A 19,289-nucleotide genomic window follows, 5' to 3' on the forward strand; every position below is an offset into this window, starting at 1 on the left:
GTTAGGCTAGGTTAGGTTACGGCTAGGCGAGTCGCGAAGTAGGGGGCGTGACCTCTACGAAGGGAGGGGAAGCTCCGACAATTCGAAAATCACACCAAAGAAAACTTATTTCGCGTAGAAAATACGGACGACTCGCCACTGTAGTTAAGAATGCTACGAATTTTCAAGAATTTTTTTCAAGGAAACGAGCACACGTGTAAATTTAAAACTTCGTAGACGCGTTTGTAGACGGTCGATGTAGCTGTAGGAATTTTTATGCAACGATTTTTTACTGATGTAATCGCCAATTCGAGGACAAAGTTGGAAATTCCTCGGATTCGATCTGGCAGTTAATGTACCGAACGTGCCACTTTTCTTTGGCGTAGAAACTGTCGATTTTTATTTAGGGCGGTGGGGGCACCTTTCAAAGAGTTTGGAAACCACTAGCATGGCGTGAGTCGCGGCGCGTGCACGCGCGAGTACGTCGAAAGGAGAGCGCGACCCGAGAGTTTCGATCGAAAGCGATTTTGTAATTCGCGCGCGACGCGCTCACGCAACCGTCGGCTTTCTTTCGACGATGCAACCTCGGAACCCTTTCCAGCGGATGGAATCGTAACATTCTTTCGTCCATTTTGTCTACTCTTCTTTAACTCGGGTTTTAAACGAGGAATACGAGCACAAAATATAGTTTCACATCGTTGTTCGAATTATTACGAATATTCGACAAACATCGTTGGATAAATTCCATTTAGCAAGCTTCTTATTTAGAAGAAACTTGCATTAATATTTCTGAATAAATAAATGTAAGGATCCAAACACCCAGAAAAGTTTACAATGGAAGATATTGCTCGAGATTTGTTGATCGCGTATGCTGCTGACAAAATTTTAAGACGAGTCTTATAATTGTATTTGCGATGACGTTTGTGAAAAGATCGAAAGGAAAACCGGGGAATAAATAAAAAAGTTTATACGTGTACGTAGAAATAGTAATACGTGAGAACGTGAAAAGGAAGTAGACTTTGAATCCATAAAAATGTTACAATGGTAAACGCATATAAGTGGATGAAGAAATATACAAAACCGATCTATAGCGAAGTATAAATAAGAAATTTAACGTCGGAACGGCCACTCTTATATTCTCAGCTGGTTATCGTACAATCTACTTAAACTTCGATTCTACACACTTGGTGGCTCCTGCAGGCGTGCATGCAAGTAGATTGTATTTACTTTAATTAGGTTTCTTGTAGGTTTCTCGTACTTACTGCTACGGCTATGTATTATTCAAAAAGTTCGTTCATTTATTCATTGATATACACTTACCATTATAGGTTTACTTAATCTCTTTCCACGATGGGGTTCCACATTTTCTTGTAGCAATACATTTTTATTTCTTATTAACACCAATTAAATACGTCTTTCTGAGGAGCGTTGAAAACTCCATTTTATCTATAATATCAACCTTGATGAATAACCACGAGCTTACTTAATTATTTTTCATGTATTCCACCGAAGAAAAATTCATTCTCGCACTATTACGACTAATAGTAATCAAGGGAGAAAAAGTTCAAATTACAAGGTTGGAGGAAATGGTTTATGAAAATTGAATTTATTCTGTTTTAAAAAAGATAGCGTGTATGCACTGTTATTTCGTTCAATCGTTTGTCGATAAACGAACAAACATAAAAGTAAACAAACGTCAGACGTTGCGTCAAAATAAGTTCCCATAACGACTTCCTTTCCAACCTTGTATACCATTTATGTTAAGTTTATATAAAAGCGTTTAACCGTACCACGCTTTCGCATCATAATCGCGACTAAACCACAATATTTTCCCACCGTCGTCGTTTAATTGCTATGGTATCACGTCTCTCGGTCGGTGGTACAAACACTGACAGTCGTTGGCTGCATTCGTTATAAAATTATTAATTCGATTATTACCGTGGGAGAATGACGTTTTGATTAGTGGATTAGCGGACGGTCGGTTTCTTTAAAACGCCATCAGCCGGATTCATTTTTCAGACGGAAAATTAGTTCCCCCGAGAGAGCATGGGAATACATTGCGCTACGAGTCGAAGGCGTCAGCAACGCGAGTTTCATTGCGCAACGCCATAATCGCGCGTACGACGACCGTTTCATTTTCATCCGTTTCGACGCCTACGTAAGTACGCGTCGAGTCGCGGACGTCCAAATTATTATTGTTCTTCCTATCGAACCTGAACGCCCCAATCTTCAGAAACACCCAGAGGAGGATCCACAAATTCCACCTTAAAGGATTCGAAAATGGTGAACTGGTTAGAGTGTGTGTGTGTGGGGGGGATCTTTAATACCAGATATTTAAAATGAATTATTTGTGAAATGACAATTGATTGATATTTGCGTCGCAGTCGCGTAGAACTTATTTGTGAAGAAAAAATGGTGTTCGGGGCGGTTCCGCGATAATGTTAATTGCTCGGCGATTTCATTAGCGCGTCAGATTTTTCCGTGAGAAGATCAAGAGGGGGGTGGGATGAGAGGCACGAACCACTTGAAACGGGTTAAACGCGATTCGCATCGTTCCGATTCTCACCGGTACGTATGATTTATTTTTTGTTTAAATTAGCAACCATCCTAGTCAGCCGGGTTTCCTTTCTTTTGTTTACGCGTCGGATTGCCGAGCACGATCGACGCCCACGGTAGGGAAAGGAAGCGAGCGCGGCCGTGTCGTTAATTTGCACGAAAGAAAAATAGGGAATAGAGCCCCGACTCCGCGGCTGATCCATATTTTACGTCCACGGTATGATTGATTTATTGCTGGGATGATCGCGAAATGGAACTTTATGAAAATTTAATTGGAAAAGTTAAAGAGAAACGGTACTTTGGAAGTCCCGCGCGTCCGTTGGAAACCGACAGTTTTTCCACCGTTATGTAAATATAACAACCACGCGTTGCGTTTAACGCGGTAACGGTTGTATTTTATTTATTTTTTATACGACGATCCGAATAAAAGGAGAATAATTCAGTTGTGAGAAATATAACAGAAGCATTGAATTTTTAACGAGGAAAGTCCCGGATACCATAAATATCGTTAAGATTCATTTCGGGTTCTAAAAAGCTGCGGTTCGTTTTCCGCGTCGTTCTTGCCGCGAAAGAATGTCCAGGAAGAGGAGTTTGAACGCTGCGATGACCACAGTATAAAGTACACAAGAACTAACCGCACCCGAGGCGATTTAAGAGACAGCAAATGGCGCATGAACGGTCTGGCTGACAGCGGCGTTGTCGGCTGGACGGTAATTTCAACTCCGTAGTCAATTTTTCATGTTTGCATTCGGATCTTCTTTCCGTCGTTATAATTTATCATTAATCTTCTCGAGTCCGCACTCCCGAAACGCTAACAAATCCGTGGAATCGTCCTCGAGCGAACTTACTATCGCTAAATGGCCACCTGGCGGCGAATATTCGAACCATTTCTCGAACGCCTCGAAGTTGGACTATCTTGGTACACTATTTTATCGTAAAGGGTTCTTTGTTAGCAAATTGCTTCCAAGGAGTATAAATAAAATAAGATAAAAAGGAGGTTACGATTCCTCTGTTGCGTGCGTTCCTGAAATTGAGATTCGTTCCGAGTCAAGTCCGTTCTAATACGTTAAATGCCATCGGTAACTAATCTTATTTGATCGTTGCCGCGTTCTTGTTGCCCCCGTCGCTGCGCTCGTCGTTTAAACTAATGAAGTTTGGAGGACGAACGGGATCCACGGCGTGTTTCGAGTTCATCGTCCAATTTAAAGGACATTAGATCCTCGAAAAGGCTCCGAAGACTGTTCAGAGAAGAGGCAAAGAAATTGATCGCCCGGAGGAAGTAGTGCAAAAAGAGACATTCTGGCGTGCGGAAAGATACTACCGATTACACGGCATCAACAATTTAATGAACGCTCTCGCGTACGCGTGAGTTCGCTAATTCGACTGTTAACGGTGGCACTCGGATTCGTGTGAGCTCACGGGTTCGATCATTACCAATTGCCTTCGAGCGGATTCGCGTGCTCGGTTTCGCATTCGTTAAATCACCGACGATCCTTTTGTGCTTTGTCTTCCTCCCAGTGTCGTTTCCGGTCTCGCAAGAATCAATTTTTTACATCCACGCGTCTACTTTTAACAATATTATTTACAAACGTACGCGAATCGATAGCTAATCGCAACGAAATACCATTGTCTTGGATCGTACGAAATTCAACTTTCAAATTTTCCCGCCGACGGCGGCGCGGGATCCAAAAGATGGCGGAAACAATGGTGTCGTTTGTAATTGAAATATCAATAGTATTAACAATTTCACAACCTCGAATACATTTTCAAAGGCAAAAATTCGACTCGTCGCCATATTTCTGACAAAATGAAATCGATCGTGAGCGGTTGGACGCAATTTCTGAACTAACAATTTCTGGGATATTCTACTTAGTAGATGAAGATGATAGTTCCTCCGGCTGGAAGAGTATAGGATTATCCTATCGTTTGCGTGCGGAATAAAATTCGAGTCCCACGGTGCACACGGTAGTTCTCAGACACGACCGTTTAGGTCCCTGGCGTTCCTTTCGCGTAACGACGAACAGTTTAGTCGTTTCGCGGAACACCTTTTCGCTCCGCGGGCCTCTGATCACGCACACGCGCGAACGATGACTCGTCCCGTAGTCGAGCTCTATGCCCGCGGAGGAAAATCCACGTGGGAAAGTCAACGAGGAAAGATCAGCGAACGCGCCGGGGACTGGCGCTGGCTTCCCGCGTTTTTGGATCCCTGCGTGCCGGAAACCGACAAAAAGTGTCCTTTTTTTCTGATCGCGATCGTTTAAAGATGAAAGTGGAGAGTTCGCAGGGAACCGGGACGTTTTTGTTATCCGGAACCGCGGTTTCCCAGAGACGAGCAACGCTCCTGCGTCTTGGCGTCCATGGCTATTCAGTCTTTAATGGCAACTTTCGCGTCGGTTCTTCCCGATGAACGTGAAATAGAAATTTCAAGGCAGACTCGGTCGAATTTAATAATCGTAGCTGCACAGAATTGGTAACCGTCAACCAAATTGTTCTGTATCGGTGTTGCGAGGCTCCCATTGGGATAGTTTGGTCTGAATTATTAGAATATTGTAATACTTTGGTGATTCAGATAGTCGACAAATAATTGGAATATTATTATTTCGATAGTTGTTAGTTAGATAGAATGGTTATGAAGTATTAAAATACTCCCAACCTTAGTAACGTCTCACAGAAATCCTAATTACCAAAGTATAAACTACTATTTTGAATTCGTACCGTTTCGTTGAATTAATAGATCGCGTATTACGGGACTTCTCCCGTTAATTGTCATTAAATAAAGAAAAACCTCGAGTCGAGGCGAAGCGAACGAAAATAGAGGACGGAAGGAAAAGGAGCCCGGAATGCGATACAACAGTTTCTTTGCGGTCAATTTGCAGCGTGACGGGGATAAAAAAAAACTATAAAATCGTAGCCTTCGGGAATGTCACGCTATTGCTTCGTCATTGCCATAATTTTCAGCGGATAAAGCTTGGCTCACACTATCCGTCGAAACGTTGCTCGACGCTCGACAAAGCGAAGGTTTACTTTGCGAATTTAATCGCTTCATAACGGTTACAATCCATCGAGCAACCATTTTCTTTAATTACGGAGAGGCCTCAAACATACCACAAACGCAAACGAATATTAAATTCTAGATACATTTAGCGCGTCAAAAATATTATAGAGACAACCAGAAAATATATCTTTAAATTTCAAAACCACCAGTCGTATTCCTCGTTTTGTTTTCGTCTTTTAAATAATTGCTCGCTATCGATAAATATTAGTTTAACGAGTGGCTTACGGACACCATGCGTTTCTATCGACGCAATTTAATCCAATATATTTCGCAACAGAGCCACAATACAGGGTCGAGCGTTAATTAAAAAATATTCGATTGGCCGTATCGAGCGATTACACGCGCGGCGTAATTTTTTGCCCGTCCCTGCGTGATGGATCGCCGTATATGTGACACCGTAACTGTAATTCCCTTATTCGGTAATTCATTATCGCGCGTCGGGCGACGATCGGCCGCGTCGCAATTAGAACGTCGACTTTCACCCGTCGAATAATAGCGTACGACGATCGACGAGGCTCCTAACAGGCGTCACGGGGCTAGGTTTCGTCGAACGGTATTATATTTAGCGAACGTAACTGCAAATCGCAGAAAGAGACGATGCCGTTCGACATTTTTGAGCGCGCGAGCGCGTCGACACGTACCGCGTTTGGGGAATTTTCCGCGTCTGGTTTCTTTTACGAGAAACGATTGTTGATCCCGAATTCTTTCCCATTATTCGACACCGGTGCCACAAAATTAACTGCTCCAATTTTTTCAATCGATTCCACAACTCTAGTATCAACGACACACGAAATAAAAATAAAGCTAGAAATTAGTTGTACTATCAACGTCTAAAATTCTTTCAACGTTTCTTCAAAATTACTCGAAGCTTTATATGTAAAATTTATTTTGTTCTACATTAAGATAAATTTTAATAATTTTCCACCGTTTAGAGCTTCCTTAGATTCCGGGGAACGCGTCATTGGCGCTGCACAAATTAGAGGGTTTCCGGGAGTTGTCCCTCTTGTTCTCACAATTTATTAACAATGTTTTAAGGAGACACTTTACGGGGCCGTGTTAAAACTCTGTTGCTTAAAATTCAGTTTCCTGCGGGGTCAGCGTCCTCGCGTCCTGGACTTGTCCCGTAATCCATCATACAAGGCTCGAAGCAAAATTACAGAGTATCTTCGCGAACCGTGGTATCATCCAGGTGGGTCAACAAACTAATTACCCGTAATTGCTTGAATAGCGAAGAGCAAAATCGGTTCTTGTCAAACTATTGTTTCACGCAATTTAGACCCGACGACTTTCCATCTTCTTTGCGTCTAACGAGACGTAGTCAGGTAGAAAAGGCCGCTGAGGATTATAACAGAAAAATGGACCTATTGGAAAAGGGAATCACCAACGCCATATTTGTTAGTCGAGTCCTTACCTTTGTACAGATAACATCTAAATACAGAGCAGTATTCATTATACATTGTATTTATGAACCAACAATTCTCACTTTTAAAAATAAAGTAATAACCAACGGGGCGTCTTAATAAAATTAAAAAATTTTAAATAATAACGACGATATAAAAATCGTAACGTTGCGTTCGAGCGTCTTGTAATCGATCTCCCACTTATCCGTATCTATTGAGGCTACGATTCTGAAAAATAAACGGACGAATCTTGGTCGACGATATTCCGGAAAATCTGTACGACGAAGGCGACGCCTGGTTTTCGTGGAAACGCAAAAGACTATACACGGACTGTCGGGGGGCCGTTCGCGGGTGACGAACGAGCTTCCGTCCGCGCGACAAAGAGAAAATGGCGGTTGTCTCGTGTTACGGTGCACGCGGGTTTTCGGGGCTGCGGTCAGCGGCGCAGCTCGGCGCGAAAAATAACGCAACGGTTTCGGCGCTCGTGCGGATTTGGAGTGGCGTCGGTCGTGAGTTCACGCCGGCCGTATGTCGTTGGGCGTTGGCGTGTGCGTGCTTGAAGAAATATACACGGGACGCGGGCGAAAAGCGTCGCGGCGCTGGGCGTCCTGCGTTACGTCGAGCCCGTCGGTATGCGTAAATATACAAGCTCGCGAGAGAGAGACAAGCTTACGGCCCCGGTCTATATACGCCGGCCACCCCGATTTTAGAAGAACACCCGTGACTCCAACAGTCGATACGTGACGTTCGAACGATAAACCCTCGAAAAACTGGACCACGACCGTACATCGAACCGAATTCGACCCCAAAATTCGAATCGACTCGCGGTTAGACTTAAAATAATAGGATATTAATAATCCGCGATGCTGGCCGATCGAACAACACCTAGTTACGAAACCTTCTGCTAATTATACTACGGTAATTAGAAAGTACAATCGCGGGGAACGGGTATCGATCGGCCGATCCGTCGGTCGAGCCACGCGTACCGAAAATATTATCACGCCCTGTTAATCGATCGCTATGAAGTGCTCTTGACTTTCGATGCTGCGACGCAAAGAACAGGTGTATTGAAATCAAGAACGCGAAAGAGAAACCGGAACGGCCTTAAATGAATTCGTGCATCGTCACACTTACGCGAACCAGTTCTACGACGTCAACCGTTATCTCGAACGCTACTTCAAACAATGATTTTATTTCCAATCTGTGACTTCTAATCGGTAGGACGCAAAGTTACCAATACCGTTCCAATTCGAACCTAATCGTGATCGTAATCCCGACTTCGTTTGCATTCCAACCTATCCAAGATCGTCATCCTAGTCTCGCGACATAAATATCTGATACTGTTAACGACTAAGCCTGCGATTCCCCGTTCAAGCAGGTTTTAATCCTAATTGATTAAAGGAACGGCAGCACAGGCTCGATCTACTTCGACGCTAGACGCGACAAGTGAAGCAGAACTAACTGCTCGCGCCACTAAAGGGAATAAATTAATTTCGTTATTCATTGATCCGCTCTTATTAATCGTCCCGTACATTGTACGCGACGTTACGCAAGCGAAGGCCTTCCGGCGATCGACGAGTAACGGAAGCGTTTTTATCCGAATGAGGAATTATCGTGCGCCAACTACGCCTCAAAACTCTTTTTTTAGCTCGATCGGGAGGCAAAAACTAGAAACACTAGGAAACAGCACGATTAATTTTGTTTTTTTCTTTCTGTGCACAAAAAATGACTAACGAAACAGTTACAATTTTTAAACCAAAGAAAGTATCTACTAATTTCACGTACGGGCATAGTTTGTAATGTCGTTCGATGAGTCTCGACAATCTGAAAATTTATAAAATACGTCACGAACCGACAACTCGCGTAACGCTTCGCTGACGGACGACCATGACACGTTTTTTCGAAGCTCACCGTTTTTCTCGAGCCTCTAGTCACGCCCTCGACTTTGTCACAGAGAGTTCGTTTTGCTTCGACTTTTAGTTCCATTTGTTCAACCCTTAAATAAATTATTGGGACCGTTACAGCCCTCCACTAGTTCAAACTAATGATTGTTTAGTATCTATCAATGTAATCCTCCATTAGTTCATTATTTTTTAAATGCTTTAAAGGAAAGTTGATTTCCATCTACCAATTTGGTAAAAATCAACATTAAGTAAAATAATTCAGTTGAGATTGAGAGTCCGCTTCAAGGATTAAAGGGGACATTTAGTACAATTAATATCGTATACGTTACGATAATAACAAAGTAGCATTTGATTTTGCTAAAAATTACTTATATCGTTCCAATTCGAATAGTCCTAGTCGAGAAACCAAAATGTACACCTTGTCCCGTAAACGTCGACCATTTTAAAACAGAACGAAGCTGTATGCTAACGGGATCCGACAATCTGTCCGCAGGATTCGCAGAACGGCCCGGTGCTGGACCGATGGAGTATCTGTTTACCTGAAGAGGAGCCGCTGGTGTTGCAGCAGTTCCTCAGGTTCGCCGAGACGCGTCCGTTCGTGCAGCAGTTGCTGCTGGCCGCCGGGACGCCGGGTACGGATGCTATGTCACCAAGCAGACGACCTTCGCCGCCGACGATGCCACTAGCACACCTACCGCCTTCGTTGCACCTCCTCCATTGCGGCCTTCCGCCGCCTGGTTCGAGGTTGCCGCCTCCTCTGCCCCCGCCGCCGCCTCCGTTGCCGCCGCCGCCATCCGTCTCACATCCGTCTATGTCGCCGACCGCCCAAAAGCATTACTCCGTGTCCTCCGGCGGGAATTCCGTCGGCGTGACGAGCACCGCGAACTCGCCGCCTAGAAGCCTGGACTCCCATCTGACGGTATCGCCGTTGAACAGACTGCAGAGCATGCAACCATTCGACTTCCGGAAGCTGAGCACCCTCAGTCTACCAACGTTCACACCTCTAGCGCCTCCGCTGTCTACGGAGCAGCTGTTGCAGAACAGAAAATCCATGAGGAACCCCCAGAGTCCGCACAGTCCGCCCCATCACTCGAGCAGCAATCACCTTCAGAGGCATCATATGCCCCCGGTGGCCCCAGTCTCCACATCCGCGCTCAATTTCGGACATCCTCTGTCAGTGGCGGTGTCCTCCGGCGCCCTGCCACCCAGTTTCCCCGCTCATTTTCCACACCCACCAATGGGCAAATCCTCCGTGTGCGTGACCGGGATGACGATCCCCTCGGACGTGCACAGCGGAGGCGAGAAGAGCAGCGAGTTCGGCTCCGAGGAGGACGAGGACGACGACGAGAACTCGGACAGCGCCCTGAACCTCAGCAGACGCGACTCCGCGTCGAAGCACGCCGCCGAGCACCACCGGCACCATCCGTCGTTACCCCTCCAGGCTGCACCCCTGGGAAGGCCACCAGGTATACCGGGGAGGAAACCGCACTCACCTGGGAAACGACCGGGCAGCCAATGGGGCGGCTCGGCCAACATACCACCAAACCTCGGAACGCCGTTCATCAATCCTACCACCGGCAAGAAGAGGGTGCAGTGCAACGTCTGCCTCAAGACCTTCTGTGACAAGGGCGCCCTGAAGATCCACTTCAGCGCGGTGCACCTGCGCGAGATGCACCAGTGCACCGTGAAAGGGTGCAGCATGATGTTCAGCTCGAGGAGGTCGCGGAACAGACACAGCGCCAACCCGAATCCCAAGCTCCACTCGCCGCATCTGCGGCGGAAGATCTCGCCGCACGACGGTCGCTCGTCGATGGCCCACGCCCTGGTTCTGCCGCCCCAGGTCGGGCTACCGGTCCCAGGCACTGGTCTGAATCACCTGCCCTTTGGATCGTTTCCGTTATTGACCCCGCCGCCCGACCTTCGATCGCCAGCCTCGTTGTGCGCCTTGGACTTCAAGCATCTGGACCTCTCGTCCAGCCAGAACCAGGGCAGGCCGTACGACGAGACGCTCCAGCAGCGAATGAGCGCGAGCGCGAACCTCTCGACGACGACTGTACTAACCACCGCCACCGTGGCGATGACCACCGCCGCGGAAACGCAGAGCGCCGCCACGAACAGAGGATCCTACTCGAGCGGCAGCGCAGTGGACACCGTGTCGCCCTCCACACAGGCCTCGACCGCAGCGCCGGAGGGCGACGATGAGGAGGACGACGACGACGGGGGCATCGTGGTGGTGGCGGAGGACGACGCTAGCAACCTGCCCTCGAGGCTGCTCCTCCGATCCGGGGAGGAGGACGACGAGCAACCGGCCGACTTCAGTCTGGCGAAACGACCGAAATTGTACTTCGGCGAGACCGCGGACGAGGACCTGGTGAGCAACCCGGACAGCAACGAGGACAACGACTCGATGGGCACGATCGACCAGCACAGCTTCACCATGAGCCAGCACTCCATGAACTCGACGTCGTTGCACAACAGAGGCGTCAGGAAGAGAAAGTCCCAGCATCCGACTCGGTGCGCCGTTCTCACGGAGATGCACTCCTCGTCTACGGACGGGGACTCGTCCAACGACGAGGAAAGGGTGCAGAGACGCTGTCTGACGGACGGCGCGGCCGTCACGTCGATGAACGACTTTCAGAGTCAGCCAGAGGACATGTCGATGTCCCGGCTGGAGGCGGAGGAGCGAAAGGCGTCGCCGAACTCGCCCAAGAACCTCGGCTTCAACGACCAGGAGTCCAGCTCCCGTTCGCCGGAAGCCTGCACCAGGGAGACCAAAGCCTCTCAGGACCACGCGGATGATCTACCTCAGGACGAGCCTCGGGATCTGAGCTCAAGAGCGAGCAGCGTCAAGTCGCCGAGAAGACAGATCAGTCCGGAACCAAAGACGGCCCACGACGCAGCGGAGGCTCGTTCCGCGGAGGCGGCGGTTCCCGCGGCCACGAGGGAGCCCTGCCCCGCGGAGCAGACCGACAGGATCAAGGTCGAGTGCGAGGACACGACGAGGGAGGACGAGTCGATGAGACCGTCCGTAAAGAAAGAGTCCGAGACGGATGATAAGTTAAAGGATGAGGTGCACCAGGAGGAGGATGATGATGACGATGATGAACCGATGGAGGAGGTCGAGGAGGATGGGGAGGATGAGGAGGTGAACGACGCGCTGCGTAATCAAGAAGGTGAGCGTCCCGATGATCCCTCCCGTGCCCCGAGCTCGGTCGATAGCCGTCCGACGACAGCCGACGACCTCTCCCACGACTCCTCGACCAACACTTTGCGTCAACTCGAGTCCTTGTCGCAGGGTCGCGCGATGCAGTACGCCGGGATGCAGCGGGCGGGTTCGAGGTCTGGCCGCGGCTCTACCAGCCCCGTCAGCCTCACGACGCACCAGGAGACCACCATGGACAACTCCTCACGTGGCTCTCGTTCATCCAGCGCCTCACCCTCCACAGCGGCCATGGATACGGACAATAGCCTGATCACCTATGCTCGATACGAGAACGGCGGTTTCATCAGTACCCAGGAGGTCCCGTTGGACCGGGACAATCCTCGCCGTTGCACCGCCTGCGGCAAGGTCTTTCAAAACCACTTCGGCGTCAAGACCCACTATCAGAACGTGCACTTGAAGCTGATGCACCGTTGCAGCGTGGACGGTTGTAACGCCGCTTTCCCCTCGAAGAGGTCGCGCGACAGGCACTCGGCGAACCTGAACCTCCATCGGAAGCTATTATCCACCTCGTCGAGCCCGCCCCTCTCCTCCAGCCTGCCGCCCAGCCTGTCGCCCAGAGTCGACGACTCACAGATGAACCCTCTACTGCACAACGAGTTCCTCGCGAGACTGTACGCGGACGCCGGCATCGGTGCGCTGGGTGCCTATCCCCTGACGCCTGGACTACCCTCTGCCGTCGATCTCGCCGCAAGGATACCGCCCCCGCATCCACTTTTGCTGCCTCCTCACCTGGGCGCCACGTTCTCGGGCCTGTCCTCGTTCGCCTCCCATCTGGCTGGCCTGAACGGGCTCACCCACCAGCATCTGAACCATCTGACCAGGATGTCCCAGGAGCAGGGCAACAGACACGCGTCCGCCTCGGGCTCGCCGTTGTCCTCGCCGGGTTCCGAGGATCGGAAGGAAGAGGCCAGATGCACGGTACCCGGCTGCGATCGGGTCTTCGGCTCCAGGGCCGTCAGAGACGCTCACTCCAGGGACCCACAGGCCCACCGAGATTTACCGGTTCTGTCGACCAGTGGCTCGTGACCGATCCCCTTTTGCGGCCGCGACTACTATCCCCTACTGTGATGCCAAAATTCTGACGATTCGACCGATCGCCAATGATCTCGATTTCAATCCCGTTGTTCGACGTAAACGTGCAATATCGAACGGGACGCCTCCGAACGCTGGACCACGATGGACTTCCGCGACCGTAACATCTGGTTTCAGGCACGTAGCCGACTACAGTGCAGTTCAGTGGTTCCTAACCGTTTTGAAGACGCGTTGTTTTCGAGAACAGCCTTTGTATATTTTGCCCCGAATCCGAGACTCGCCTAATATAGCCTAACTTGAGATTAGAATCGGGTTAGAGCGAAATAGGTTAGGCTATATCTTTCGTCTTTCAATCGATTGGAATTTTTCGTAATGGCGTCGCTGTCCCTTGGGAGCCGCTGATCCTCGGGCGTATTCTTTCCCAGTTCTCGGGTTAATTTTCGTATAAACGTGAGGTGCTCCCAATCTAGTCAATTCGGAAGTCTTCAGCCACCGGGGCTGAAGTCGATAAAATTCATTCGCTTCGTCCGCAGCAACGCTTGGCCCCCGAATTCCGACGATGTTCCTTTGATTCAAAGATTGTAACGTTTGCCGATCCGTGAACAGGAAAAGAGTACGCGAAACGGAGTAATGCAGCAATGGTCGGATAACCGAGGACTACGCAAATGCATTGGTAAAAATTTCGTTGAAGGAAAATTGGTTGCAGTTATCCGAGCATTGCTCCAACGTCGTCGTGGTGCATTCGTTTGGGTGTCGCGGAAGTTCCCGTTTCCAGTCCGCGTGTCACGAAGAAGAGAACTGGTCGAGAATTCCGAGTTCCGTCGATCGAAAAGAGGGGAGAGAGTGTGGGTGGAAGAGGTGGGCGGTGGGAAGAAACGGAGCCGATAGATCGAACACGGTTTCGGTCGTCCGGCTGATTTTATCATCGTTGTGATAACGTAACGTTTAGTAAATATGCCACTATTTAATCAGTAATCAATCGCTACTGCTGTATATATAAACATAGTACCTTTCGATGTATCGCGTAATTAATCAATTAAGCTATCGACGCGACCGACGCGACACGAGAATCTCCGACGGGAGATACACACACGATAGTTTTGTAAAGACTGGGCCGATTGCGGGCCAGGAAATCGAGAAGAGGCATTGGGGGTCTTGAACGGCAGCTAAGAGTAAGCGTCGACGCGGTCGCTGCTGAGTACGCCATCTTGGTGAACGCTCGGTGGATCCACGAAAACTCGCGTGAAACATAATTCACGAAATATGTAATATTCTAGAATCATTTGAGCCCAAGAAAAATGGATTTTTCTTCATTTAAAATTCGATCATGGACCACCGAGACGAAACCAAGCAGCGTGCCTAAAGATATCCGGGTACCAATGTCAAGAATACTCAAACACAGCCGGCTCCTGTGACAAATTTTCATGGATTTCGATGGGCAGCGATCGCGTCGAAGCGACCGGAGAGCAATGGAAGATCGAGGAAAGCAGCGGGCACCGATCAACCACTGAATCAAAGTGACGGACGTCGTCTCGCGCTAGATAAATGAGAATAGATAGATTTTATTTATTGTTTCCTAGGAATCCTACACGACACACACTGTACCAGCGGCCAGTAGCGGGCACTGCCGCGGAGACTTCCTTCTCGTAGAGTCGAAACGATCGCGCGTCGATCGGAATACGTTCGGTGAACGCGGATCGACGCTTTCCGACGAGTGTCGGAACTGCCAGACGGCCCTTCGCCCTTCCGTCGACTATTTTTCTTTCTCTCGGTTGTACATACGTTTGTATACCTTTATCGTTTCACGTAAAGTAGTCCGCGCGTCGAACATTTTCTGCGCGTCACGGCCAGGACACCGAAAATCGGGAACGAGAGCAATGTACAGTGATGTATATTATTAATTTTTTTTTTTTTTTTCGTTTTTCTACGCGCCTGAGCCTACGTTTTACACTCTCGCCTCGCTGTACGGCAGCTCGCGACACACGACGAACCCACTACTAATTACACTCCTAAGGGCGAAACCAGATTTACAATTGTAATTATGTATAAACCGAATGCTATGATGTATGATATTATAGATCGATTATAAAGAACACTCATCATTATGAAAATAAATACCTATCGAAATCAATCGAGCCCGATGTGAGTTTTAATCATTCGCACCTGGTGCAGCTTCGTGGGACGTGGCTGATTTTCTTCGTTGCAGACTATTTGGACGCTAGTTCGACGTGGGACGAAGGAATGGGTTTGCAGTTGGTGACATTTCATGGATTATTATCATACGTCATAGAGACATCGTTTGCTATAGAGTCATCGAGCTGAAGGATAAAATATTCATTTTGGGGCACTAATTAATACAACATACTTCTTTTCGATCTGAGAATCTTCAAATAACCGTAACTTCATCAAAAAACGTGTTTTTTAAATGGAAATAATCGTACTTTTAGACACTACACAGATCGTTAACATATATATAGGGGTCTCTTTGATTGGAAAGTGGATTAGTTCAGAAGTTATGAATTTTCTCTAAAACGAAACTTCAATTTACCGCCAACTATGACAACCTATTCTAAATCTCGAATTGTTTCTATCTTCCTATTTAAAGTAGGACATAACAGTGTCGATGGTCGAAATATCCGGGCGCTCGTAACCTAGAAAAGCGATCGGTTTGGCGCGAAACGGCCCTAGTATCGAGAACTCCACCTACGCCGTGTGATCCAGTTCCAGGTTCCGCGAAACACACGGGGCTCGAATTTAAATATATACCCCGCGCAAAAGGTGGACCCTCGGAGAGAATGAAAAACCGTGGACCCCGCCTACGACCTCGAACGCCTCGACCTCGTTTTCTGCGAAAGAAATTCTCTCGAAACGAGGGACGTCGGCTCGTTTATCAGGGATCTCGCGGGCGTGCACGCGCACGCCTACCAATCCTCGTGCCACGAAAGAACCACGAACGAAGAGAAAAGAGGGACTTGGAGGGGGAAAGGTTGCGGAGGTTGCCTGAATTTCGCGATGAACCACGGCAAACGGGCGAAAAGGTACGGCTGACACCGGGCCACGGTAATTAGAAGTGTCCCGACAGGGTTAATTACACGTACGAGAGGCGACCTCGACCAGAAACCCTCCTTTCGGTGCCTTTAATCGGTCGAGCAGGATTAGATTAGCACCTTCGAATCCTTGGGCCTCGTTCGAGGGTGCACGCGAAATCGAAACTCGCTTGGATCGCGATAGAGCGTGGTCACTCGTCAGCTAAGATCGAGGAACTCGAGTACTCGGGTTAGCATTAAAACTAAATAACCAACATCACGAGCACGAAAGATCGTTATATCTTGCGAGTAGACGCTGTCCAGGTTTAAATTGTAAATTTAGTAACAATCGAGAGAGATAACGTTGAAGAGGCCACGGGTCGAGAGAGACCCGAGGAACGTTGTGGGGTCGAGCAACGTCCCTCGAAGGTGGAAGTTTGCTACCACCTCTCCGGCCAGGAGGACCGCGCACGACAGGTGTAGCGTGGGAGAACGAGGGTTGGAGGGGGAGGGAGCAGAAACGGGTAGACGGGCAGAGTGCAGAAGAGGAGGATAGGGAGGACGGAAGACCGAGGACGATGCAAGAAAAAGAATAAAACGGGAGAAAGAACGAGAAGGCGGTCTTCGGTTAACGTTGGCTCGCCCATCGATCCCCCGCACACCCCCGTCAGGACCTTCACCACCATACTGCCACTCAGACCCACCCCACCATTCGTTTCGCGCGGCTACTTCGCTCGCGTTACCGATCGCGACAATGGAACTCCTGGGATTTATCCCTCCGAGCCTGGAAAACGTGTCGCAGCCAACAACCGCGGGATTTGGGTTCTCTGAAAATCATTTTTTACCGATTTTACGTTTGCACGTAACAAGGGTCGAGTTTAAAGTTATTTTGAAGAACGAAAGTCGTCGTAAAAAGTAGCCAAAAATTATTTTACCAAGATGGAAGTTTGTACTTTTAATATTTTTCTGCTTTTTGTAGAGTCGATCGTAAAATCGTTTGTTTCACTCGTAAAAATCATTCCCTGGATACGTCGTATTTGCATTCGAGTTAAATTTAAGTTCACCGTGTCCGAGACGAATTTACTCGGTACTAAATTTTAGGCACACGCGCAGGGGCCATTCACGATCGACGAATTTCTTGCTCGTGAGGTTAACGCGTAACAGTTTTTACGGAGCCGCTTAATGCACGGGTAATTAAAACAGCGCCTGGTTAAGACATTACTGTCCCTGAGGGAAGCATTCGGCGTACAAATTAACTCGTAAATATTTGGAAACAGCAATCGAATGCGGTGGTCGATCCATGTATGTACATATCGTGCTCGCGATGACCACTGTGTCTCGATCCTATCAATCGCCTGTATCCCGTAGAATTTATGCGTCGACGCGACATTTAAAATATTCAGTTACGAAGGGATAAGGGATCTAACGTAAACCGCGACAGTTATCGAGCAACAGTTTAAGTACAGTGTAAGAATGGTAATTCGTTGGGACGACAAGGGCGCGGAAAGAAGCTCTTCCCGAATTCGATCCTGATCGATGGGGCCTGGAGGAAGCACGCGGCTCGCCAGGGGGACAATAAATTACCAGTTTTCGGGATGCTCGCCACGGCAAAAATTACCCAGCAATTATAACTCCATCTCGTCGATGACCCGATAACGACAAAGTAATAACGGCGACTTCGCGCAACGAAAAACAGACATCGAAGACTGTCAATTTCCGTTGCCACGCGGTACCACCGTTCGTGTCGATCCAGGGATTATGTCAACGCACCTGCGAACCGTAGATCCCTATCAGAGCGGCAGATTAGACGCCTCGAGATCATTGTACCTTGGTTCGCTAAATAAATAAATATTTCTAGCACTACGTTTTTGGATACCGAAATAATCGAGTAGAATCCCGATTATTCGGGTGTGTAATGATAGAGTGTACTCTGTTTGATCGTGCTCGCGAAACGGTTTCCACATTCGAGTACCAGAATTTCTGATTACATATCCGGATAATCGGTGTCCGAATGATTGGCATTCGATTGTACGTAGAGCTTCCAAACGATTTAGCAGTGACTCCGAACCGGCATTTATTAGTTCCTAAAACTGCCTCTGATCGTCGGCGGCCGTGCAATTATTTCTCGCAATGACTTCCACTCGATCGTAAACGAATCCTCGGGATCGAACGAAATCACAGATACGTTCGATTCCGTGCGTTTAAGATCGACCGTAAGAAATAATCCGGCAACGAGTTCTGCATTTGTAAGCGATCGAGAAATCTGCGTTGCATCGGTGCAATCGTTAACTTCGTACTTACCTTTTTGCATTATAAATTCGTATCGTTCGTATTACTTTCTTACCTTTATTTTTCATGTTTTCTAGTGTCTGAGAATTTTTATTATCGTATCATCTCCGAGCTTTCTGTCGGCGAATTATATTTTAAGATTTACCGTTGGGTCGTTTAATAAAACGCGAGGAAGTAAAATTTTCGACTCGTCTCGCGCTGTTTTCGTAGGAAATTCTTGACTTCCCCCGGTGCACCATATTAATCGACGTGGTACGAGCAGAATGTGGGGCCCGCTCCCCCGTTTTCGGTGTATAGGCGCGCTCTAAATACACGTTAGAAGCGCGTGGCCACTCGGTCGTTTAATCAGACGCCGCAGGCGAACTTCCATGTCGAACCGTGAATATCGGCCCCTCGTATCTCGGCCAGATAAAAATCGCCACGGTAATTTCGGCGTCGTGCACATGTCGCGTCCCATCCGGTCTGGTCAGCGCGCGAGGATCCGCTGGGAGGAACGAGGACGCCGTTATCGTTCGCCGGGGATCTATCGATCCCGATACGCGGTGTCGATCGCCGCTTCTAATCGACGGGCCACTTTTAGACGCGGCCACCATTTGTACAAACTATTCCTCCTCCGAGGGGGACGGCCAGTTGCAGCTGCTGCTACTTGTGCCGAAACAAAACCGCCACGAAATTTCGAGAAATTGCATCTCGAACTATTCGTGTATCGAGCTCTCTAAAAAACTGCTCAAAATTACTAACTCAAGAATCGGGGAACAAGAAAAACACACGGTTCGATTACTGGAGAAAGAGACACTGATTCTATCTGTCTACTGTGCAATTGAT

At 48.3% G+C, this 19,289-nt stretch overlaps 1 protein-coding gene across 1 annotated transcript; it reads left to right on the forward strand.

Moving 5' to 3' along the window:
- Positions 1-9,494: 9,494 nt before the first annotated feature.
- LOC122401502 (zinc finger protein basonuclin-2-like) lies at positions 9,495-13,172 on the forward strand. The gene has a single exon (XM_043403676.1). It carries the CDS (start codon positions 9,538-9,540, stop codon positions 13,141-13,143), a length of 3,606 nt encoding a protein of 1,201 aa, XP_043259611.1. The 5' UTR covers positions 9,495-9,537; the 3' UTR covers positions 13,144-13,172.
- Positions 13,173-19,289: the final 6,117 nt, after the last annotated feature.

This window comes from Colletes gigas, unplaced genomic scaffold, assembly GCF_013123115.1.
Source record: "Colletes gigas isolate AHSC1104 unplaced genomic scaffold, ASM1312311v1 Colletes_gigas_Sc00025, whole genome shotgun sequence".
Taxonomy (NCBI): domain Eukaryota; kingdom Metazoa; phylum Arthropoda; class Insecta; order Hymenoptera; family Colletidae; genus Colletes; species Colletes gigas.

Bases quoted from the DNA above. Each gene is read 5' to 3' on its own strand.
- LOC122401502 (XM_043403676.1), top strand. From the start codon at position 9,538: ATGTCACCAAGCAGACGACCTTCGCCGCCGACGATGCCACTAGCACAC.